Here is a 25,259-nt window from a genome sequence, read left to right as displayed (position 1 = left end):
CCCTTTCAACTGGCCGACCTTTTGAAGATCCCTACTCTTCGGAAGCTGTCCATAAAACGACAAATGAATCTTTTTGAAAATTTCTATTTTCGAAAACTTCAGTCCACCTTTCTGATTCAGCCTCGAGTCGATAAGAGTCCAGTCGATTTCAAGTCAAGTCGTCTAGATAAAGTCGAGTCTTCGCCAAAGTTAGTCCTACCTTGTGGTCTAGGTGGCGTTAGCAGAGTCAAAATCTCTCGGGTATTAAACCCATATTTCCCCATACGAGTCAAAGGTCAAGTTTGTGTACATGTCTCGTCCAACGTTGTCACTCCATTGGCAAACCTCTAAATCCCTTCAGAAGTCGTCTGTCTAGGCATCACTATGCCAAAATCGACACTAGAGTCTAAGTTCAAAGTCATGCACCAAGAGTTCAAACACAAGAGGTCATTCATGATCTTTAATGAACTCATAACCTAGTCACACCGTCACGTCATCACAAAAAAACTGCCTTTTGTATATATGTGTCGTACTTGCCTTTGTTTGTGCAATATCTTGCCAAGACAAGTTATAATGCCTATCGTTATGTCAAATAGGAATCCCTTGGGTGCCATCGATTGTCGAGAAGAAACTCAAGAAGCCGGCCAATTTGCAACCGCCATGACTTCTGCTGAAACCAACAACTTGGTCCTTCAACTCCTAGCTATCGTGGAAAACTTGAGCACTCGTCTCTCCCAAGTTGAGGACAAACTGATAACCGAGAATTTTTCCTCTTCTGATATTGAGCAAAGGGTTACGCTCCTTGAAAGCCGACTACTTGCCAACGACAAAATCGACCCTAGTTGGAAAACAACCAAAACCACTGAAGCCAATTCCTTTGGTTCTCCACCAACCAATACCAGACGACCTCACAGGTCCTTCCCTGATTTGGGTATCCCTTATGCCTTGGCTTTGGAAAGGCTAATCTTCAAAGGAAAGCTCAAACCAATTGGTCCAACTCCAGACCCTCTACCAAACAAGCGAGGTCAAAGATGGGACGGAAAACTGTTTTGTCAATATCACCAAGGTCGCGGACATGACACTGAAATGTGTCTCCCCCTAAAAGGTGCAATCCTTGATATGATCGAAAAGGGTGAGCTACTATTACCTCCCTCAGCAAACAACAAAAACAACCCTCCAGAAAACCCTATTGGACACAGTCAGGAATCTTCCCTAGACTGCTCTCACCTCATCTCCCCTGACGATGAGAAAATTCATGCAATTGACGAGGATGGCATACAAAGCGCTATAATGATGCTCTCCGTCTCCATCAACAACATATTCTCAAAGCCGCAAGTGGCTATCGATGATTTGAATACCCGGGTAGCTAATTTGGAGAAAAGGTTTGGTAATACCGAAAATGAACCTGGCCATCAAGAAGAAGACCAACCCTTGGTTCACCAACCAACAGCTGTTGAAAATGAGGAGTCATCTGATGGTTCCCACATCCACAAACCTACCAACAAAGAACATGAAATCACCTCACCAAAATCCTTTTCAAAATATCAAGCAACATCCCACAAACTTCCCATTGACAACAACCAAATCTTGCTTTCGCCCGGGATTGGCAAAAACAAAAACAAAACTCACAAAAACATCCCAAAAAAAACATCAATGTTGGAATCATGGGGAAACATCAAAGGGTATTCACAGATTTGGGAATAGCATATGGCACTGCTCTGGGGATACTTGCTTCAGAAGGAATGCTCCAACCCATTGGTCCGACTCCGGGTAAACCTGAGCACCAAAGGACCCGTTTCTGGAACGGTAATGTTTATTGCCAATACCATGAAGTTGATGGTAAGATTATCGTTATGTCTCCCAATCAAACACATTTATATTCTCAACAAACAACTAGTTAGTGGTTAAGTCGAGGTCGGTCCATGGGACGGTGTGCTTTGGGTTCTAAGTCTATCTATCTTAATTTATGCTAGTATCACAATTGATTTGGGTTTGTAGTTGGTGAGTCTAAACTAATGTAAGCAGTAAAGTAAAACAAGCAAATAACGGTGTAGACAAATAATAAAGGATACTAGGATGTCATGGGGTCATAAGGGATTCATGGGAGTTGATCACACAAACATGTTCTCCATTATATAGCAAGCACTTATTGTTGTGATGGGATCGAGTTGGTGTATATCTTACAATCCCTAAGAAGGTTTGGGTCCCGGAGCCGAATCGATTAGATTGTACAACACCTACAAGTCGACTTAATCCTTCCTATTCAACTATATTCATGGTCTAATGAGACTCGAGTTGGTTTATGTCTTACAAGTCTTATTGAAAAGATAAGTGATGGGTAAAAATGCAAGGATTCATAGGCTTAGTATTTCATCAAACATAACATGTGCATAAGTTGAAATCACAACAAGCAGGCAAATTAATTATGAAAACATGTTAGATTAAGCATGAATCATTCCCCATGTTTGTTTCCCCTAATTACCCATTAACCCTAGCTAAGGAAATTACTCACTCATTATCATGGGAAACATGTCATTAATGGTGTCAATCATTACAACAAGTATAAACATGATAAGAAGATGAGGAAATCAACAATAAAGAGTAAAGAGTAAAGAGATTATACCAAACTTCAGATGATCCAAATAATAAAGTAAAGAATAAAAGAAAAGAACTTGATTGATTGATGAAGAGTTGTCAATTCTCCAATAATAACCCAATAATCTTCAATTACCCATTAATAATAAACTTGAACAATAATTAAGGAAAGATTAATGTGTAATTTTGTGGAATGATTGAGATCAGTCTATTCTAATCTACTCCTAATCTAATCTAAGAGAACTTTATACTATGGGAACTTCCTCTTCTTGATTATTACAAAAATGGGGTATTTATAGTAGTGTATTACTAGGTTACGTAAGGATAAATTAGTAAATAACAATGCTAAGTTATAAAGTGGAGAAATGCAAGTCTTTTAAGGAGATGAGCATATCGCGCTAGTGTCGTCCTCATCCGCTCGGATCAGGGAGGGAGACGCTCGGATTGTGAGGTGAGGAGACGAGCGTCTTCTGCTCGGGACGCTCGGATTTTGAAAGGGGGAGACGAGCATCTTCTGCTTAATCCGCTCGGATTGTTCCTCAGAATGACCCTTGCTTTTCCTCCTTTTGCATGCTCTTTATTCTTATGTTGTCGGTCTTCATTCTTGCCTCCTCTTTCACACTAGTCCATCCAATATCATCAATAAGCTTCCAAATATGCACGGGAGATGGGAATTTCCACCTAATTATCTTCTTTCCTACAAACATACGAAATGTACTAGGAAAGCAAAATAGAAAGCATTTTACGGACAAAATGGCTATGGAAAGTTGTAATAGTATGCAAAATAGGTTCAATTAGGGGACTAAATGTGCGCAATTAAGAGTCACATCAAATATCTCCAAATCGAACCTTTACTCATCCCGAGTAAAGAGGTGACTAGAACTAAACCTTTATTTAAACTATCCTAATAATATAACCGATGTGAGACAATTAGCGGGTCTCACTCCGCCTCTTCAACTCACAACAAGACATCCATGAGGTAGGGTGCCTTCTTGCAAGGCAAGGTGGGGCTTGCCAAAATGGCGATACATCCAAGCATTAAAGCACACAAAACAAGTAGTGGATGCATCTACAAAAATGAATAGCCACTTTCCTCATCTAAGTGGCGGAAATTATCTAAAAGGGAAGCAATATAAGGGTACACATTCCTTCATAGATATGGTTTCTTCAAACTACTAAGCCTAGAAGGATACCAATAAATCACCTCCAAGTTGTGTCAAGCTAGGGTACCTTTGTCCTTAATCGTTAAATGCTTTCATCAAGAATAGACTCCCTATGGTGTTAGAAACACTGGAGGATCGCGGAATTTCCCTTCTTGCCTAGACAAGAAGAAGGGTCATCCCCTCTCTACCATGCATAAAAGTGGATTCGATGGATAAAGGGATCATTTGAATTTGAGTTTCATATGGGAGTTTGCTTTTTGTTGTTGTTTTTCCCCCAATTTCTCGTGGTATTTGACATTTGAGAACACCTTCCTTTTGTCATTTCTTTTGATGTTTGGCATTTCAATAGTTGACAACTTTCAACTTTTTGCATTTTCTTTTGAACATTTTCAAAGTCACCCCATTTGTAGTGAGGGTGCTTATATTTGAAGCATAAGAGTTTTTATTTTTGTTACTCCTCTTTTCTTTTGATGCAATTGCAAACTTTTTTGACTTTTCATTTCAATTCTTGAACTCAAATGTGAACAATTTTTGTGCTCATTCCCTTTTTGATGACAAAACGTGGTAGAATGTGGATGATGGTTGCATGGTTTCAAGGGTCACCTTGGAATAAATGGTAGCCAAGGAGTTATCACACCACAAGGTACTCTTGACTAGGCCTTAATCCATGGGTCAAAGGATACTAGCATGACACATCCTAGGGTGTTTTACAAGTATTCTAGTGAGCAAAGTCTCAAGAAGAAAAAGTATCTACAAGTGCCTTATATATACTTTGTAAGTTTCCCAAATAGATGTTTTCACAAAATTTTTCTAACCATGCAAACTACATGCCATGATGCAACTAACATTTATACAACGTAATGCATATGCTTCTACCAACTAGTATGCCAAATAATCTAAATGCAATCCTATAATCACATTATTTATACCGCATCAAACAAAATAAAGCCACATAGTCATTAACATAAAGATGAAAAAGGAGATCGGAAAGATCATACCATGCGGTCTTCAATATCCTCATGTCTCGGATGTGGCGTAGTCGATCAATGTGAAAAAGGATAAGCAAACAAGCAAACAAACAAGTATATACAATATATACAATTCTAAACTAAAAAGGAATGAACATGTTTTTTGTTGTTTCTTTTTTTGTCAAATTTTTATGATTTTTATGTTTATGAAATAAAAAGACATGTTTTTGTATTTTTCAAAAATTTTCAATTTTTATGTATTTTGGAATATAAATTCCCATTCCCCACTTTATTTTGGACATTGTTCTCAATGTACATGTAGGAGTAGGAATGAAAAAGAAATACATGTTTTTGGATTTTTAAAGTTTTATGGAAGTGAAGTACAAATGCAATGATATGAATGAATGCATGCTCTAACTAAATGCAATTCTATATGACATATATAACAAATGAATGCAATGTAAACTATACTATATGATGCATGCTAAATGCTTAAGTCACCTATGATCAAACCTCCCCAAACTGATTTAAACACTATTTCTAGTGTAGAAATGAATAGGTTTGGTCATTAGTGAAAATGCATGAATTCTAGTCTATATGCAACTAACTATATGAATCATGTGAGATATATTACAATGCGACTATATTATATGAACTAACTAATATGAATGCAATAGAATACAAATGCAAGTGAAGTGTAAACTAGATGCAAGGTAATTTAAAATGCAATGCAACTATACATAAGAGATAGGGAAAGAAGGGTATCATACAATTGGAGATGGTGTGGTAGGCATCTCTCATTCGTCATCATCACCATCATTGCGGTATCCATACCCTTTAGAACCTCCTTGGTCATACCCTCCTCCTTGGCCATAGAATCCTCCACCTTGGCCGCCAAAGTTCCCGTCTAGGTTCCCTTGATTAGGGAACAAAAGGCGTGGTTGAGCCCAAGATGGACAAGGGCCATTAGGGTCTATATACTCTTGTTGTGACATTTGGTAGTATTGAGGATAGAGGGCCAAATAATTGTCTTCTTTCCCTTAGTGTACCCCAAGATCGACCTGTTGCATAAGGCTCATCAAATCATTCACATTCGGAGCATTGGGAACTTGTGGTTTAAATGGCACATAAGGAGTGGGGTATGGTGGAATGGGTACATAAGATGGTGGTGCAATACCCCTTACCGGCATCCCACGAGGTTGTCGAGGTTGGCGAAGTGCTTCTTCTATTTAAGGTGGGTTGGGGTGGATCTCAATGTCGAGGCGGTAGCTCGGTGTAGGCGAATAACGACTTAACCTTGGCTCGGTAGGTGGCACATTCCACCCCGTGAGAACAATAGAAGAGCACCCCTTTGTAAACCACTCCACACTCCCGGTTTGGGTGTAGGTACACCACCGGTGGTGGTTGAAGATGGCCTCCTCATCAATCAAGGTGCTCCCCTCGATCTTTACATAAGTCCCATGAAGGTTAAACCTGGGACAAAGATCATTGGCCAACATCGTGACTAGGCCTCCCATCACGAAGGTCTTAATATGGGAACTCCCTTGAGCAAAATCGAATAATCGTGTGAGCATCTCAAGGGGAGTGTTGAAATTATAAGGCATTGTCCCGTGAATATTTAAATATGACTCTAAGAAGGTTAAGTCAAGGAGAGTGCACCTATCTTGTTCATACCTCCCATTGATAGTGCCGGCAATGAAGTGTTCAGTGATTCGAATCACCGGATGTTGAATTGCGAAGGTATAGGATTGTTTCAAGTGTATGAAGTCCCTCCAAGAGATAGCTCTCAAAACGCGATCAATAATGAAATCCGTGGGTTTGTCGGTGTTTTCCGTTGGCACAAGAAGACCAAAGTTATTTGCAAATTGATCAAGGGTTAGCCTATGGTCTCGATTGCATAGTCGTAATTCCATACAAACGGTTCTCTGTGTATTTGCGACGATTCGGAGACTACACAAGAACTCCAGGGTAAGGCTAAGGTAGGTTTCCTCATGGGCATAGAATAGCTTTCCAAGCCCCAAACCATCAAAGAACATTTTAGTTTGATACCTTATACCTAGGACCTCTAAAACTTTGGTATCAATGAATTGAGTTGGCTCAAAATGCTTACCTAGCAATGTGAGGAATTTTTGGCGATGTTCATCGCAAGCGAAGATCACTTCCGGAAAAAATTTGAGTTGCTCCACCCCTCCTATTATCACATTGCGATAGCTTCTCGCCTCTCCTTGGGCGGATGAAGAAGTGCCCTTGCGCTTCTTGGGTGCGGCCTCAGCGGACTTCTTGCCTTTTCCTCTTAGGTTCATTATTTTTGATTTGAAAAAGTTAGAGTTTTTGGGTTGATTTTGTGATGGGGGAGTTTGGGAGATGATGATGTGAGATTTTGGATAGATAGGATAAGGGAAATGAGGGATGGTGGGGGTGTTTATAAAGAAAAAAGGGTGGAAGACGAGCGGATAAGGGTCGGGCTCGGGCGGACTTCGCGAAGTTTCCAGCTAAAATCAAAGGAATCCGAGCATCTTGAAGTCAGGACGAGCGTCTTCGAGGGGGAATCCGAGCGTCTTGAAATGAATACGCGTGCCCTCACTACATTTAATTGTTTCTGTCTAATTGGCGTTCTCGATCGAGTATGAAAACAAATCGATCAAGTGAAACTTCAAGGGATAAAGCATTCGATCGACTGAAATGTGGTCGATCGAGCTATAATAGCACGTAAGGCACTTTGACACCTTCCGAAATCAGCTCACACGTCTTCAAAGTGATAGATTCCAAGCTCCGATTCTTTATTCTCCATAAATGTATGCAAATGGGACGGGTTTAGGCTCAATTTATCTTCTTTCCGGTCTGTACCTGCAATTTACACAAGACAAACTAAAGTAGACTATTTGGGGGCATTTGTAGCTAGATGCTACATAAATAGTACGGAAATGCGTGTAAAAATGAGGTAAAAATTATAGATTGTAGCTAATAGGACAAAAAGGCAATTTAGTTATGTGAGGCTCGCGGGTAGAATGAAATAAAGGGAGCTGCCTCTCCTAACATGCGTCACCATCCACAGACCGAATGCATACAGTTATAAAGAAGACTAGATTCATGCTTATGCAAATTGATGTTACATGCCTTATAGAGAGTACTACTCACATCCTACATGAAACCGGTCATGAATGTCACCAGTTTATAAAGCTCTAACCTCAGAATGTAATGTAGCTTGTCAATACGTGAGTCAAGTCTATTCGTTCAGATAAGAGAGAAACAAAAACTCATAGATTATGCACATTATCATGCCAACAATATGTCAATAATATGCAGGGAAGAGGTAAAGATTCAATGTAGCGTCAAAGTTCAAACGTTCCGACTCAAAATAAACTTGAAAATTTTTGAATTTTATGTGATTTTTTTTTGAATTAAAAACAACGATGCATGCGAAAATGAATAAACGTGCAAACGGAAATGCAAGAAAACATGCAGACATAGATATGGATGCATACCTCCCCAAACCAAACCGTACAATGACCTCATTGTACCAAAAGTAGGGAAAGAAATGCAAACTAAGGAAAAAAGGATAGCGGGAATCGGAAAACTTATAAGACGACAGAAAGAGGGACCTCCCCAAACCGACCATGAACATGGGAGGTCATAGGTAGCCATACAGCAGTTCACTGGACGAAAAATAGCTGCTGGAACACGGGACTGCTCGATCGAACAACTCAGAACAGTCTGATCGAGAGTTGTTGGTGTCAAAAGCGCTCGATCGAGAGGATAAGTTACTCGATCGAGAGAATGGGATTTGCAGCATGTCGATCGTGGATAGCAGTTGCTCGATCGAGTAGAAAAACCACTCGATCGAGCTGCTTCACCTGCAAAACATATATAAGAAGTATAGGAAATACGAGGGATGCATAGTTCGGCATTTAAAGTTCAACAAACAGCTAAAGGAAAAGAAATAAGTTTAACAAAAGTACAACAAAACAGTCCGGGTTGCCTCCCGGAAAGCGCAGGTTTAAGAGGTCCCGCACGACCTTTCTGGCATCAATTAACTGGCGCATCAAGCTCGCCGAAATACAAAACTTCAACACGATTGTCTGCATCATTTGCTTCGTGATAGTGCTTCACATATTGCCCATTCACCTTGAACCTATTTCTCTCGGGACCTTCTAGCTCAACAGACCCAAACTTAGTGACAGCTGTCACCGTATAAGGTCCACTCCACCTGGACTTCAGCTTGATAGGAAATAATCGCAGCTGGGCATTAAACAGCAACACCTTCTGCCCGACATGAAATTCACGAGGTAAAATTCTTTTGTCATACCATCTCTTCGTCTTCTCCTTGTAGATACGTGAGCTATCATAGGCGTTGAGCCTAAACTCCTCCAGTTCATCTAGCTGCAAAAGACGGTTCTGACCACAAAACTTAGGATCAAAGTTAAGTTCACGAATTGCCCACCAAGCTTTACATTCCAACTCAACAGGTAAATGACATGATTTCCCCATAAACTAACCGATAAGGTGATGCACAGATCGGTGTCTTAAAGGCAGTTCTGTAAGCCCATAATGTGTCTTCTAATTTAAGACTCCAGTCCTTCCGTGATTTAGAAACTACTTTAGATAAGCTCTCATTAATCTCACGATTAGAGACCTCAACCTGACCACTAGTTTGGGGATGATACCCCAAACCACGCCGGTGTTGAACACCAACTTTAGACAGAATGGAAGTTAGTTTCTTTTCTTTAAAGTGCATTCCCCCATCACTAATGACGACCCTAGGGACACCAAATCGGGGAAATATGATCTTTTTGAACATCTTAATCACGGTCTTGGCATCACAATGGGGTGAAGCAATTGCCTCCACCCACTTAGACACATAATCAACAGCTACTAAAATATACCTGTTACCTTTACTAGATGGGAACGGTCCTTGGAAATCAATGCCCCAGATGATGCGTGTCTTTTATATGATGTTTTACACCTCATTTTACACGCATTTCAGAGCTCATTCGTGTAGTTTAAGCTACCATTTCCCCTATTTCCGTCTACTTTCGTGTTTTTGTACTTTATTGCAGAAATGTGAAGAATTCAGCGGAAATTGAGCTAAATCCATCCCCGAGTATCCAGCATTGCATTTGACGTGAAGTATCCACTTAAGGAACGAGCTTGGTGCGCAATTCAAGGCCCAAAAGACAAGTCCACGGGATTATAGAAGTCAAGTAGCAGCTCAAGCAGTCGATCGACCACTACCTTCAGTCGATCGACCAATATGCGGGTTCCAGAAGCTACTGTACACTGAGGATCAGTCGATCGACCACTATCATCAGTCGATCGACCAATCTGCTATCCCAGACGAGAATTAAAAGACCGAGGAAGCGCAAGCCCATTATGTTTAGGTTTTGATAATAAGTTGTTACGTATGTTGGCTATATAACGTAACCTAGAACATCAGAATAAGTATTCAGTTTTGATCCCGATTTTACCTAAGTTTTTACACAGTAATATTTAGTTTTATAATTAGGGTTTGGAATATTGATTAGCATTGGAATTTTCGTTCTTATTCTCAATCGTTCCTCTGCAATCTCGATATTCTTCTGCCTTATTTCGTTCTATCTTTATTTCATTGTTAGTATAGAATTTCTAGTTAGTATCCAAAGCCAATTATCGTTTATCGCTATTTGTTATTTGAATAGTTCAAGCATGAATTCATTAGTTCATATTATTATTGTTGTTTTTATCGGTACCATGAGTAGCTAGATTAATTGTGCTAGGATGTAGGCGAATTATAGCGTAGGTGGCGTAGTATTGTTTTGGACTGAATTCGCAGGTCAGTCGATCGACCGCCATACCTGGTCGATCGACTGACCACGTGAGGTTACCCTTTCGTTTTAATTGATTTTAATGTTGTATTTAACGAATCGAATGCATGCGACCAGTTAGATGCTTAATTTATAACTGACCCATAAGATCGAAAGATAGGGACAGTTGTTAGACCACCAATTAAAATGACTAAACTGTGCTGAGATCAAAAGATAGGTATAGTTTAGACCGTTAGTCACTTTTCAGGACGAGAGTCAGTATTAGTGATATTATGGACTTATAGTGAGATCGAAAGATGCTATCTGTTAAGAGTGGACCGAGAGGACCTCTTGTCTTCCCGCCTCACATGTGTTTGATTCAGACCGACTTAGTATGCTGCCGCCGAAGCTATAATGAACCGACCATCCTAGTACCCCCTCTTTATCTGTTTAATCCGTCTTTTTAGTTTATTGTCTTTATTTACTTTTAGCTATAGACCAATTCAACTCAACCCCTACACTCGTTACCTTAGACTAGAATTAGACAGCTAGAAATTACGTCTGCCTCCTTGTGGTTCGACCCTGTTACCACTAGCCTAGGTTAGTCTTAATAGGAAACTATAAATTTTATTTTTGGTACTCACAACGACGGGTATCAAATTTTGGCGTCGTTGCCGGGGAGGCAATAGTTCTAATTTTTAGTTGTTTTATTTTTAGTCTTTCTTAGTTTAAGGGACATCCGTTCCTTAAACTTTTCTTATATTCTTTCTGTAGTTTCTTCTTATGCGCAGGTCACAGGGTGGTGAACTAGTACCATTAAACCCAGAGATCGAGAAATCATTGCGCGAGTTGAGACGATCACAAAGGTTATTACCGACAGAGGAAGATCTGAGTACTCTGTCAAGCTACTACGAGAACGCTTTGTTCGAGGAAGATCCACCCACATCTTTTGCTTCAATTTCTTCAGCTGAGACAGTCACTTCTCCAGAAATTCCAGTCATGGCTGAAGAAGCAACCATTGCTAGTCACTCGAAGCCGACAACTGAGAATCTTTACAAAGGATTCGAACTACCTGGGGAGGTGAGAAAATTCGAGCCAAAGCCTTCCTATATTAACCTGGTTTAGAGAAACCAGTTCGGGGGAGCTGCAAATGAAGATGCAGCCAAGCATATGGAGACCTTCGTTGATTATTGCTGCTCTATACCCCCGCCGGCCGGTGTGACCCAAGATCAGATCAAGGAGACCATGTTCATTTTCTCTCTTCGCGACGCTGCAAGAGAGTGGTATAGAGATCTAGACCGAGCCGCCCATGGGATCACCGACTGGAATTCCTTAGCCCTGGCGTTCTACAAAAAGTACTTCTCTGCCTCGAAGATGAATGCCATTAGAGCTCAGATCACGAGCTTTAAACAAGGGCCTGATGAGAACTTTCATGAAGCATGGGTCCGTTTCAAGAAACTGGTGTGAACCATACCGCACCATGGGTTCGAAAAATGGAGTCTTTGCAACTTGGTTCTATAATGGGTCGTATGACGATCGAGGGCTATTTTGGATCTTTGCGACCAATGGCCGATTTTCTTTGAAAACATGGGAGAGACAAAGGGGTGGAAGATCATCGATGATTTGGCCACTCATAAGGCTGAATATGGGAATTCTAGAGGAAACCAGAGGAGAGCTGCTGAATCTTCCTCTGTTGCTGCACTAGAAGCTCTCACTGCAAGGTTTGACAAATATGAATTGGGAGGAGCTTCTAAAGGTGGGATGTACCATGTTAACTTATTTGTTTCAAACGGTCCTTTCGTCGTAGAAGATGTGGAGCCGAGGGGCATGTCTCGGAGAATTGTTCTGTCCCCTTTGAGTCTGTCCGCCTTTCAACACTATAGGCGGACAAACACGTACTATGAGCCGAATGTCCACCCCAACTTGAGGTGGAGCGGTCGAACGTCCGAATCCGACTCAACCTCCACAACAACAGCAGAGCAAGCCTATGTACCCCATCACAAACAACCATATCAAAAACCTCCGTATATTCCTCAAAGCGAAGAACAATCCCAAAATTTCGAGTTCACCGAGTTCAAGAACTTATTCTTTGAAGGAGTCCCAAGCTAGAGAGGCCGAGATGAAGATGCTAGAGAGCCAAATTGCTCAATTGGCTAGCAAGAGCACCACTCGAGCTCCGGGACACTTACCGACTCAAACTGACCAGAAAGAGACCCTAAACGCCATAACTTTGAGGAGTGGGTCTACCCTGGAGGGGCCTGCTATGGTCGAGGATGCCACTGCAAAAGATGAGGCAAAACCGAGTCAAAACAAAGCTGAAACGAGCAAAGGAAAGAAAAAGCGTCTACTACAGGTAGGTATATCGATCGATCGGTGACATACCCGGTCGATCGACTGAAGTGCGGGTTACAGAAGCTTCTGGTCCTGTTCATTCCAGTCGATCGACTGACATCACTGGTCGATCGACTGAGATCGCTGCTGATAACGAGATTTTTCGTCCTCCGATTCCCGACAACTTGAGGGATCATTTGTTCCGGGGCACGACAGTCCCGAAAGTATTGGGGAAAGACCCGAGTGCTGATGGGTCAGTCCCGGCTCCGAAGTTCGATCCGATGACGGTTAATGGCTCACATTTGAGACGGTCCAAGGAGGGTTCAAGCTTCAATAAGGAGAAGGAGGTGGACTTTCAGCCTAAGTCCACGGATGCCGGCATGCGCGATTTAGAGGAGAGGGCTAAGGTACTTCTCTTAGCCCCGTATCCAGAGAGACTAGTGCTGACAAAGGAACATGTATCTTTCAATAAATTTGAAAAGGTTATTCGTAGTTTGAATGTACAAGTTCCTTTCCTTGAGTTGGTCAATCAAGTGCCTGCCTATACTAAATTCATGAAACAAATCCTGTCTAAGAAAAAGTCACTTGAAAATGTGCATACCGTCGCATTAACCAAAGAGTCATGCTCTTATTTGTCTCACACTGCACCCCATAAGCTAGAGGACCCGGGTAGCTTTTCTGTTCTTGCAATATAGGTACCTTCTCTATTGAGAAGGCATTATGTGACTTAGGAGCTAGTATAAGTGTCATGCCCCTGAGTCTAGCTAGGAAGCTCAAATTGACTAGGTTCGCAGTGATGATATGACAAGATCTGAGATGGTGACCGATCTGCGGTCCAGCCAATAGGAGTCTTAGAGGACATCCCCGTCCAAATAGGGAAGTTTTTCTTCCCCGTCGACTTTGTTGTACTTGACATGCCTGAGGATGCCCATATTCCCATTATTTTGGGTAGGCCATTTCTGCACACTGCTGGTGCAGTCATAGATGTTGGTCTAGGAACCTTGACCTTCAAGGTGGGCAAGCATTCTATTGTCTTTGCCCAGTCGGCTAAGAAAAAGGACCCAATGTGGCCTGTGACTTGTAATACGGTTTCTGACAAGAAATCGTACTTTGTGCTTCCTGATATGCCAATCTCTATTCCTGTTGTAACCCCTCCGCCCCAGATTGGGAGCAAAGTGGAGGAAGAATTGTCTATTTCTGATATTGCAGGAGCTGGTTTGGGGAAGGAAGAGCTGCAAGTCACTCCAGCCACAAAGAAGCCAATCGTTTCACGAGGAGGTCTTGGTTGTCTTAGCTATGCCACCGATGAGGAAGTTGATGACGAGCCGATCAAGGCAAGAAAGTCCGATTTGGATTCTGACGAGTTTGAAGAGATCATTGACTGGGGAGATGATGGAGGTGTTGATCCGTTGAGCCATACGGACGTGGAAGCTAAGAAGGGTGCAGCTGATAAGATAAGCACCATTGAGGCTACCTCTAGTAGGCAGAAGCCGACGAAGTGGGCCATACCGTGGCCGTTCTTGATCAACTACTAGTTGATCACATGTTTTCCAAACTTTTTATTTGCTTTTGTTAAACACTTTTTTATTGCTTTTGTGTGCGCGAAACTTCGCATTTTATTTTGCTTGCTTAGGATTTTATGCGTTTTAGACTTTATTTTGGGTTTTGCGCAATTTTGGGCGCGTATTATTGTGCATTTGCAGGTTTTTAGACCTCTTTGGCTCAAGTAATTGAGCAAATACGAAGAAATAAGAAGTAACAGTAGTATTTTCAGTCGATCGACTGGCCTGAGTGGTCGATCGACTGATCTGCAGGTCCCAGGAGCTACTGTTCCTTTCACCTCGGTCGATCGACTGAGTGATGTGGTTGATCGACCGACCTGCACTGCTGTACCTGTTTACGACCTCTCTCCTGCTATGTTTGGTCGATTTGCGGAATTAAGGGAGTTTTCTACTTCACTTTATCTTCCGTCATTTATTTATTTCTTCTATTTTTCTCAAGTTTGCACATAATACCGCTTCATTATTGTCTTTCTCGATTTTATGCGTGGTACTTGGTTTTGTCTTTTCAGGTACTCATTAGTAGCACTGCTCGCTACTGAAACCTCCTAGCTCACGCTGGTTTGGGGAGGTTTCCTTTGCTGCACTTAAAGTCTTGTAAGTTCCCGATTTCCACTTCATGTCATTTTTTTTATTTGTTTATTTTCCCGCAAATTCCCATTTCTCTTTTCTTCATTACATGATTTTGCACAATGGGGACATTGTGCGATTTGGTTTGGGGAAGAGTTTTGCGTCGCATATCATTTGCTTGCATTCACGTTTACATTTTTGCCTTGCATTGTTTATTTCATTTTTCATATACAAATTAAAAATCCAAAAAAAAAAAAAAATTGAAAAATTTCAAACAATTCAAAAAAATGCGTGTTTATTTTAGCATATAGGTCGAGTCGGAACGGTAGTATTTCAAGGATGATATTGTATTTGCTTTTGTTCATGCCTAAGCCTTGCAAATTAACATGTTATTAGTAGAATCATTTGCATAGTCTACGAGTTTTCGTTAAATTATTTGCTGAGCTTGAGATTTGACTTAGATTTTTGGCAAACTACATCATATTTCTGAGATTTAGAGCCTATAACTGGTGACATCTATGACCGGTTTATTTAGGAATGTGAGTAGTACTCCTTATAAGACATGTCATATCAATTTGCATAAATATGAACTTAATCTGCTTAATACCTGTATTGCATTCGGTTTGTGGTTTGTTGACACATGTGGTAGAGGTTTTCCTTTATTCATTTTACCCATAAGCTCCACACTGCCAAAAATAGCCTTTTTGTCCCATCCTACATCCTACATATAGCCTGTCCTTTGTCAAGCTAGTAGTCCGTGTCCTTGGGATTGTTACTTAGTTTTTGGTAGTAAATGCTCTTATCGAGATTTTGTTGGGAAAATGAAATGAAAGAAGGAAAGAAAAGAATAGAAAAGAAAAAAAAAAGAAGTGAAAAAGAATGATTCGAAAATATGAAAAAGAGGTTCTGTACTGTTGAAGCGGTCGATCGACTGGCATCATAGGTCGATCGACTGAGGTTCGAGAAAAAGAAATCAATTCGCATAATTCAAATCCTTATCTTTTGGCGATTTTTGCTCCCATGTTTTATTCTTATTTTGTGAGGAGTTAGTTGATTACCTTTATACCTGGAGATTGTGAGATTTGTGCTTGCTATAGCACCATTTCATTTGTTTTTGGGCAAGAAGAAGGATGTTGCCATATGGTTCCGTTTTGGCACTAGCTTGATCACCTGTACCTCCACTTTTCCATAAAATGTTTTGCCTCTTCTTACCCATACCTCACATATCACATATATACCTCGGCATGTGTCATGGTCATTTGTTGGTTGGAATGCATATGTACGGTCATAGAGATTACTTTCATATTAGATTGCAGGCATGTTCTTATAGGTCGTAGTTAGGTGAGAGTCTTTACAAAATTACTTCTTTCTATCTTACATATATTCACCTGTGCTTTTGAGTGATTTGAGCGACCCGTGAGAGTCCAATTTGATAAGTCTCTACTATTGACGGTTCAGCATAGTTTTCTAACGACTCCATAACTCGTTTGCATGATTCATGCGCTAATTGATTGTTGGTTATGCATTAAATTGGTTTAGGCTTTACATGTTGTAATTCGCTCTGAGTCTGAACTCGTTCCATTTAGATCAAGTCTAGTTCTTGCTTGGGGACAAGCAAGGGTTTGGTTTGGGGAAGTTTGATGCGTGTCTTTTATATGATGTTTTACACCTCATTTTACACGCATTTCAGAGCTCATTCGTGTATTTTAAGCTACCATTTCCCCTATTTCCGTCTACTTTCGTGTTTTTGTACTTTATTGCAGAAATGTGAAGAATTCAGCGGAAATTGAGCTAAATCCATCCCCGAGTATCCAGCATTGCATTTGACGTGAAGTATCCACTTAAGGAACGAGCTTGGTGCGCAATTCAAGGCCCAAAAGACAAGTCCACGGGATTATAGAAGTCAAGTAGCAGCTCAAGCAGTCGATCGACCACTACCTTCAATTGATCGACCAATATGCGGGTTCCAGAAGCTACTGTACACTGAGGATCAGTCGATCGACCACTATCATCAGTCGATCGACCAATATGCTATCCCAGACGAGAATTAAAAGATCGAGAAAGCGCAAGCCCATTATGTTTAGGTTTTGATAATAAGTTGTTACGTATGTTGGCTATATAACGTAACCTAGAACATCAGAATAAGTATTCAGTTTTGATCCCGATTTTACCTAAGTTTTTACACAGTAATATTTAGTTTTATAATTAGGATTTGGAATATTGATTAGCATTGGAATTTTCGTTCTTATTCTCAATCGTTCCTCTGCAATCTCGGTATTCTTCTGCCTTATTTCGTTCTATCTTTATTTCATTGTTAGTATAGAATTGCTAGTTAGTATCCAAAGCCAATTATCGTTTATCGCTATTTGTTATTTGAATACTTCAAGCATGAATTCATTAGTTCATATTATTATTGTTGTTTTTATCGGTACCATGAGTAGCTAGATTAATTGTGCTAGGATGTAGGCAAATTATAGCGTAGGCGGCGTAGTATTGTTTTGGACTGAATTAGCAGGTCAGTCGATCGACCGCCATACCTGGTCGATCGACTGACCACGTGAGGTTACCCTTTCGTTTTAATTGATTTTAATGTTGTATTTAACGAATCGAATGCATGCGACCAGTTAGATGCTTAATTTATAACTGACCCATAAGATCGAAAGATAGGGACAGTTGTTAGACCACCAATTAAAATGATTAAACTGTGCTGAGATCGAAAGATAGGTATAGTTTAGACCGTTAGTCACTTTTCAGGACGAGAGTCAGTATTAGTGATATTAGGGACTTATAGCGAGATAGAAAGATGCTATCTGTTAAGAGTGGACCGAGAGGACCTCTTATCTTCCCGCCTCACATGTGTTTGATTCAGACCGACTTAGTATGCTGCCGCCAAAGCTATAATGAACCGACCATCCTAGTACCCCCTCTTTATCTATTTAATCCGTCTTTTTAGTTTATTGTCTTTATTTACTCTTAGCTATAGACCAATTCAACTCAACCCCTACACTCGTTACCTTAGACTAGAATTAGACAGCTAGAAATTACGTCTGCCTCCTTGTGGTTCGACCCTGTTACCACTAGCCTAGGTTAGTCTTAATAGGAAACTATAAATTTTATTTTTGGTACTCACAACGACGGGTATCACCAGACATCAAAAACCTCAACCTCTAAGATACCATTTTGTGGCATCTCATGTCTCTTTGAAATATTCCCTGATCGTTGGCAGGCATCACAAGCTGAAATAAAAGCCTTAGCATCAGCAAACAAAGTAGGCCAGTAAAAACCAGACTGAAGTACCTTAGCCACGGTGCGCGATGGACCGTGGTGACCACCATAAGAGGATGAGTGACAGCCTTCCAGGACTACTTTGGTCTCCCACTGCGGAATACACCGTCTGTAGAGACCGTCTGCACATTCCTTAAACAAGTAAGGATCATCCCAGAAGTACTGCTTAGCGTTATACATAAAACGCTTCCTCTGTTGATGAGAAAGGTAAGGCGGCAGCGTGCCACTGACAACGTAGTTAGCTAGATCTACATACCAAGGATCTTGGTTAACAATAGAGGACAAAACAACAAACAAAGAATCATCAGGAAAAGAATCATCAATAGGTAGAGAATCTTCTCCCTCTTGTCGTGACATTCTCGATAGATGATCAACTACAACGTTCTCAGCTCCTTTCTTATCTTTTATCTGCAGATCAAACTCCTGAAGAAGGAGTATCCATCTTAATAGCCGTGGTTTAGCTTCCTTCTTAGCCAGAAGGTGCCTCTGCACTGCATGGTCAGTAAAAACAGTAACTTCTGACCCAATCAAATAAGAACGAAATTTTTCTAAGGCATAAACCACAGCTAGCAGCTCTTTCTCAGTAGTGGTGTACTTCACTTGAGCCTCCTCCAGAGTTCGGCTCGTATAGTAAATTGCATTTAAAGCTTTGTCTTTCCTTTGGCCTAGCACCGCTCCTAGTGCATAATCACTAGCATCACACATTATCTCAAACGGCAAATCCCAGTCGGGAGGCTGTATGATCGGCGCAGATACCAAAGCCTGCTTTAACCTGTTAAAAGCAGAAAGACACTCATCAGTAAATACAAAAGGGGCATCCTTAAGTAGCAGTTGTGTAAGTGGTTTAGCAATTTTTGAAAAATCCTTGATAAACCGGTGATAAAAGCCAGCGGGACCAAGGAAACTCCTCACTCCTTTAACGTTAACAGGAGGAGGTAATTGCTGAATCACTTTCACTTTTGCTTTGTCAACTTCTATTCCCCTGTCAGAAACTAAGTGCCCTAAGGCAAATCTCTCGTTGACCATGAAATGGCACTTCTCCCAGTTAAGCACAAGATTAACCTCAATGCAGCGCTGCAACACTTTATCAAGGTTAGACAGACAGTTAGAAAAATCACTTCCATAAACACCGAAATCGTCCATGAAAACTTCCATAATAGACTCAATGTACTCCAAAAATATCCCCATCATGCACCTTTGAAAGGTAGCAGGGGCATTACATAAACCAAAGGGCATCCTGCGATAAGCAAACACGCCTTAAGGACAAGTAAAAGTAGTCTTAGCTTGATCATCTGGGTGAATAGGGATCTGAAAGAACCCTGAGTACCCATCCAAATAGCAGAAAAACTTATGAGAAGCTAATCTTTCTACCATCTGATCAATAAAAGGAAGGGGAAAGTGATCTTTCTTGGTGGCGGCATTCAACTGTCTGTAGTCTATACACATCCGCCAGCCAGTTACTACTCTAGTAGGTATTAACTCATTTTTGTCATTCCTGACAACAGTAGTCCCTCCTTTCTTAGGAACTACCTGCACTGGACTCACCCACTTAGAATGACCAACATAATAGATAATACCTGCGTCAAGCAGCTTCATTACCTCAGCCATCACAACATCTTGCATCTTTTGGTTCAGCCGGCGCTGACCCTGTCTGCAAGGCTTGTGATCTTCCTCCAGCTCAATCCTGTGCATACAAATATCAGGACTAATCCCCTTGATATCATCCAAAGAATATGTCGGAGTTAGTGTCCTCCACAATAGTACGTTAACATAATAAATCTCATTAATAGAATATCATCAGATATTTAATTATTTGATCCTCGTCAGTTGATTAACGTAAATCGATAACGGTTGGCTGACTAGAGTTTGACGTTATTGTCGTGAGACGGCGGTGATCAACCGACCCCTTTCGGTCACACCTAAAGGAACGAACCCCAATTGATAACTAATTAATTGTATGAGATACAATTTATTTAGTCCCTTGATTTATAGACTAAGAGGTTAGTCGATTTTTATTAGAGAGATTTCGAGTTGCGAACTCGAGGAGCGGAAGTTATTATTTAATTATGCGATAATTAAATAATAAGTTTTGGGAAACGGGTTTTAGTTAATTAACTGTTAATTTACTAAAATTGTACTAATTGATTAATGTGATTAATATTAGTACGTAAATAATATGTGTAGTGGTACACGTATATTTACGTAGTGTATTGGATGAATTAATTATGGAAGTATTTAAACGTGATACAATGTTTAAAATGAAAATTACACGGATTTGTGCGACAAATATAAAAACCAACATGGACCCGTATATGGTCATGTGGACCGTGTAAAATAAGTGTAATGGATGATTACTCACATAATCATTTTACCTTATTTTGTATACTACCATAATATATATCTTATACTACATTTTGCATGTGATGTAAGATAAAATTATAAGACAAAAAAATTGTCCACTTGTGTATACACCCACCCGCCACTTCCCTTTCCCTACACTCCATATATTTGTTCATTTGTTCACTCTACCTCTCTTACACACTTCATTTTATTTTGCATGTGAACAATCTTCTTCTATCTCTCTACAATTATTCTCTAGTATACATTATTACTAAGAAAAGTTAGTAATATTACTAGTATTATTATCAAGGGCTCATGTTAATAAGTTACTAGTCCATACTTGTTAATAGTTTTGGGTAGTTCTTGGGTGCAACTTGGAGGAGACTTTCTAGTTGAAGGTTTTTCAAGGAGGATCATCCACATCATTTTAGCTCAAGAACAAATTAGTAAGGAGAACTAATTTGTGCCAATTTTACCTTATATTCAATGTAAGGAAATTGTTTTTCCTTATACTTTCTTTTTATGCTTTCATATTAGCATGCATGTTACATAGATCACATAAACAACAATTTATGAGATAAATTAATTATATTAGAGAGTCTAATATGGATCTATGATCTTTCAAGTGGTATCAGAGCTTAGGCTTGTGATTTGCATGTTGATTTTAAGCATTTTAATGAATTATGAGATAATTAGTAAAAACTCAAAAATTGTGTTAGAAGAGGTTTTAGCACGAAATTTTTGGGACATGCATACCTACTGATCTCAAAATGTTTGTGGAATTTTTTGGTGATTTGTGAAGTAATTTTGCTAATTTTAATGATTTTTGGTAGAAAACCGAGTCAAAATGTCGCATTTTAGTGAAAAATTGACTAAAATTAGTTAAATGTTGATTCGGTGCATGGATTTTTTATGGTAGTTCATGCATATTTTCTAATGATTGTATGCAAAAAGTTGAAGGTTGGTTCGAATTTTTGCATGTTTATTGATTTTTTGAGTAAAAAGTCGATAAAAGTCCAATTAATTAATCATAATTTCGAATTTTTGATTCTGCCCATGATAAATTTATGTACATTTAATAATATTATTTAAATGTCAAAAGTGATTTTACATGTGTGTTTTCACTTTGTTTTTATGTTTATTGGTTTTAGTGGTTAAAAACCGATAAATATCGATTTTTTTCTTCACAAACTTTATCCGGAATTTTTGGGCAATTTTTCTGACATTTTGGTGTTCTTGGGAGTGTTCCAGAATACTGAAAATTTTTTGTTTCAATTTTTGGGTAATTTTTCAATTATTTTGGATTTTTACTTAAAAATTATGATTTTATTGTTTAAATTAGCAAATGATGACCAAATCAAACTAATAATTTGTCATAAAATTAGTGAGGACTAATTTTGAGGTTCAAAACAGTTTGGACAATTAGTTTGGTCTTAAATGAGATTTAAGAGTTAATTATTGATTTTTACATGTTAAAAATCGATTAAATCCACAAAAACCGAGATGGATACCAATGAATGATAGGTAGGGCGATTTTGGCATCATATTTATAGCATTTTAAGCATATTTATTTAAGTTGAATGAATGATTGTCATTTATTTAAAGTATTTATCTTTTTGTACCTAGTATGACCTAGTTAATTTTAATCGTTATTACCCGAAATGAATGGGAATATCGATTTGCTTGTAATTAAATACAATCTCGTATCGTCGGTTTGTAATTAATTAATAGTTTTATTCATTTTATTAATTAATGTATAATAGGAATAGCTATGTAATTCATTTGTAATAGTTATTTTACCGGTGTTTCCAAAAGACGGATTACAACGAGCCGGAGCCTATTTTTGGAAGGTGTTCCAAATCCCACAAGGAAGAGCCACTTATGGAATGAAGAGGCAAGGGACCAAGGAGTTGGTTTCCGAAATGTAATAGACTAGTTTTTTATTAACTAGGAGGCCATACTAGGATTTATTCATATGCTTACATGTTTGCTTGTTTTATTTCGTGCATGCCAAAATCGCCATTCACATGCATTTTATTTTTCGCGGTTGTCAATTCATGTCATTCACATTCACCGAATTAATTCACTTATAAGGAATTTATGACTAAATTGACAAGATCTCTCACATAACTAAAATTGAGATTAACCTTACCAATTAGTAACACCTATGAATCTCTTGTTCATTAGAGCCACGCTCGCCCAAGCGGGGTGTTCTCTTTTTACCTTGGGTAAGTAGGGTGGTAAGCGGTTATCACACGCCAAAATTGGTTGGACTCAACGGGATATAAGACGGTCTTGTGTTCCGGGGCTAGTAGATGAATTTGAGGAAATTCGTCGACCAAGAGTTCTAGAAGTAGAATTAGTCAACGTGACTTACTGAATTTACGCAATTATGGGATGTTTCGCCCAAGCGATGCTCATTTTTGTTTAATATTTGGGTCTTGGAATCATTTATATAATTTAGTGGGAGGTCATTATATAAATGCTAAAACTTGCTAAACATGTTTTTACAAGTAATTTTTTAAAAAACAATGAATGTTAATTTTTCTTTTTTGTTGTAGCATTTTAATTCGCAATGGCAACTTCATCAACTCCATCGACTACTTCACTAGGCAAAGATTCATGGCTAAGGTCCGTAATGGACAAATGTATTTTAAAAGATCACGGTAGTAACTTTCTTGAATGGGAATCCAACATCAAAAGTGCCGCGTTATCCGACAATGTGCTCACTTACTTGACCGATGCTCCTCCAATCGAGCCCGGTGCAAGAGCTTCATCGGCGGTGCGGACCGCCTATGATGACTATGTGAGGATGTTGAATGATATCAAGAATGTGTTGATATGGTCAATATCGCCAAAGCTCAAGCTTTCATGCATTTCTTTAAATGCTTACGAGATATTCACTCGAATGATCACTATGTTTTCACAAACACCTAAAGTCCGTCAATACGATGCGGCGGCACGCTTCTTTGAAGCTAAGCTTGAGAGGGGCCAAAAGGTTGGTCCCCATGTCCTTAAAATGGTCGAATATGTTGACATCCTAGAGCGTCTAGGGTGTAAGATTCCTAAAACTCTTGTGGTGGATCGAATCCTTCACTCACTCCCCACCAAGTTTGCCCACTTTAGGGTAAACTACAACATGAATGACATGGATAAGAGTTACCATGAAATTCATGCACTGCTCTCCCAAGCAGAGAGGGATATGGAGGCTAGTGGGAGTGAAAAGGGAGATGTTTTAACCATGAGGTTAAAGAACATGTCTCTTGGAGTCAAGAAAGGAAAAGGGAAAGAAAAGTCCCAATTCAAGAAATCGTCAAAGAAACATGACAAGGGAAAGGGGAAGGCCGTTGAGAATGGCAATCCCAAGGCAAAAAGTGTCATGCTCTCCGAGGCCGAATGTTTCCATTGTAATGGGAAGGGGCATTATAGGAGGAGTTGTCCCAAATACTTGGAGGATCTCAAGGAAGGGCGTGTGACGCCTATTGGTATGATTTCCTCTCTCTATGTGATAGACGTTAATTATGCTTGTACTTCCACTTGGGTACTTGATAACGGATGTGGCTCTCACCTTTGTAACCATTTGCAGGGTATAAGGGACGTGCAAGCACTAGCAAAAGGTGATGTGGATCTCCGCATGGGCAATGGAGCTAGAGTAGCCGCCGTTGCCGTAGGGACCTATGTGCTCACTTTAGCTAGTGGTTTAGAGTTGTATTTAAATAAGTGTTATTTTGTACCAACTTTAACTAAAAACATCATCTTCATTTCCGCGTTAGACGCGGAAGGCTTTTGTTTTATGATTAAGGACAAGTGTTGTACTTTTTCTTTTAATGATGTGGTTTATGGCAAGGCCATTTCAATTGGAGGCATTTATGTTTTAAATGATGTTAATGACGTTTATCATATGGAAACTAAAAAGCTCAAAAAGGGTGATCCAAACGAATCCTACCTTTGGCATTGTCGTTTAGGCCACATAAACGAAACACGCATTAAGAGACTTGCTTCATCAAAAGTGCTCAAACCATTTGGTTTCGAATCTTATGGTACATGCGAGTCTTGCCTTTTAGGCAAGATGACTCGTGCACCTTTTACGGGAAAAGGGACACGAGCTAGTGAGGTTTTGGCTCTCATACACACGGATGTGTGTGGACCATTAACCATCACCGCTAGAGGAGGTTTTCACTACTTCATTACTTTTACTGATGACTTAAGTAGATATGGGTATGTCTACTTAATGAAGAACAAGAGTGAAGCCTTTGACAAGTTCAAAGAGTTTCAAAAAGAAGTAGAGAACCAATTGGATAAAAAGATAAAGACTCTACGGTCCGACCGTGGTGGTGAGTATCTAAATATTGAATTTGATTCACACCTAAAAGATTGTGGTATAGTATCACAATGGACTCCTCCTGGCACACCGCAACTAAATGGTGTGGCCGAAAGGAGAAATCGAACTTTACTTGATATGGTTCGGTCAATGATGAGTCTAACTGAGCTTCCTAGTTCATTTTGGGGTTTTGCCCTCTTGTCTCGATATTTTCACTAAATCGAAGCCCGACTAAAGCGGTGATAAGACTCCATATGAGATATGGACAGGGAAAGTCCCTCATTTGTCATTCATGCGTATTTGGGGTTGCGAAGCGTACGTTAAGATCAAGTCCGACAATAAGCTTGCACCTGTGTCCGACAAATGTC

The 25,259-nt window shown here is 39.8% G+C and overlaps 1 protein-coding gene and 1 non-coding gene across 2 annotated transcripts; one reads left to right on the top strand and one right to left on the bottom strand.

The window, feature by feature from the left end:
- Positions 1-11,865: 11,865 nt before the first annotated feature.
- On the bottom strand, positions 11,866-11,972 carry LOC141621820 (small nucleolar RNA R71). The gene has a single exon (XR_012532708.1). It is a non-coding gene; the product is annotated as a small nucleolar RNA R71 (small nucleolar RNA).
- An 11,165-nt stretch (positions 11,973-23,137) lies between these two features.
- LOC141609304 (uncharacterized) lies at positions 23,138-24,432 on the top strand. The gene is made up of 2 exons (XM_074428431.1): positions 23,138-24,055; positions 24,157-24,432. Exons 1-2 carry the CDS (start codon positions 23,146-23,148, stop codon positions 24,189-24,191), a joined length of 945 nt encoding a protein of 314 aa, XP_074284532.1. The 5' UTR covers positions 23,138-23,145; the 3' UTR covers positions 24,192-24,432.
- The last annotated feature ends 827 nt before the right edge of the window (positions 24,433-25,259 follow it).

The sequence above is a fragment of the Silene latifolia genome, chromosome 1 (genome assembly GCF_048544455.1).
Source record: "Silene latifolia isolate original U9 population chromosome 1, ASM4854445v1, whole genome shotgun sequence".
Classification (NCBI taxonomy): Eukaryota; Viridiplantae; Streptophyta; class Magnoliopsida; order Caryophyllales; family Caryophyllaceae; genus Silene; species Silene latifolia.
The sequence above is the reverse complement of the archived record's forward strand: the minus strand, read 5'-3'. Positions and strand labels throughout refer to the sequence as shown.

Coding starts and splice junctions, on each gene's coding strand:
- LOC141609304 (XM_074428431.1), top strand. CDS start 23,146: ATGGCAACTTCATCAACTCCATCGACTACTTCACTAGGCAAAGATTCA. Junction 24,056..24,156: donor AGGGCGTGTGACGCCTATTG/GTATGATTTCCT, acceptor AACCATTTGCAG/GGTATAAGGGACGTGCAAGC.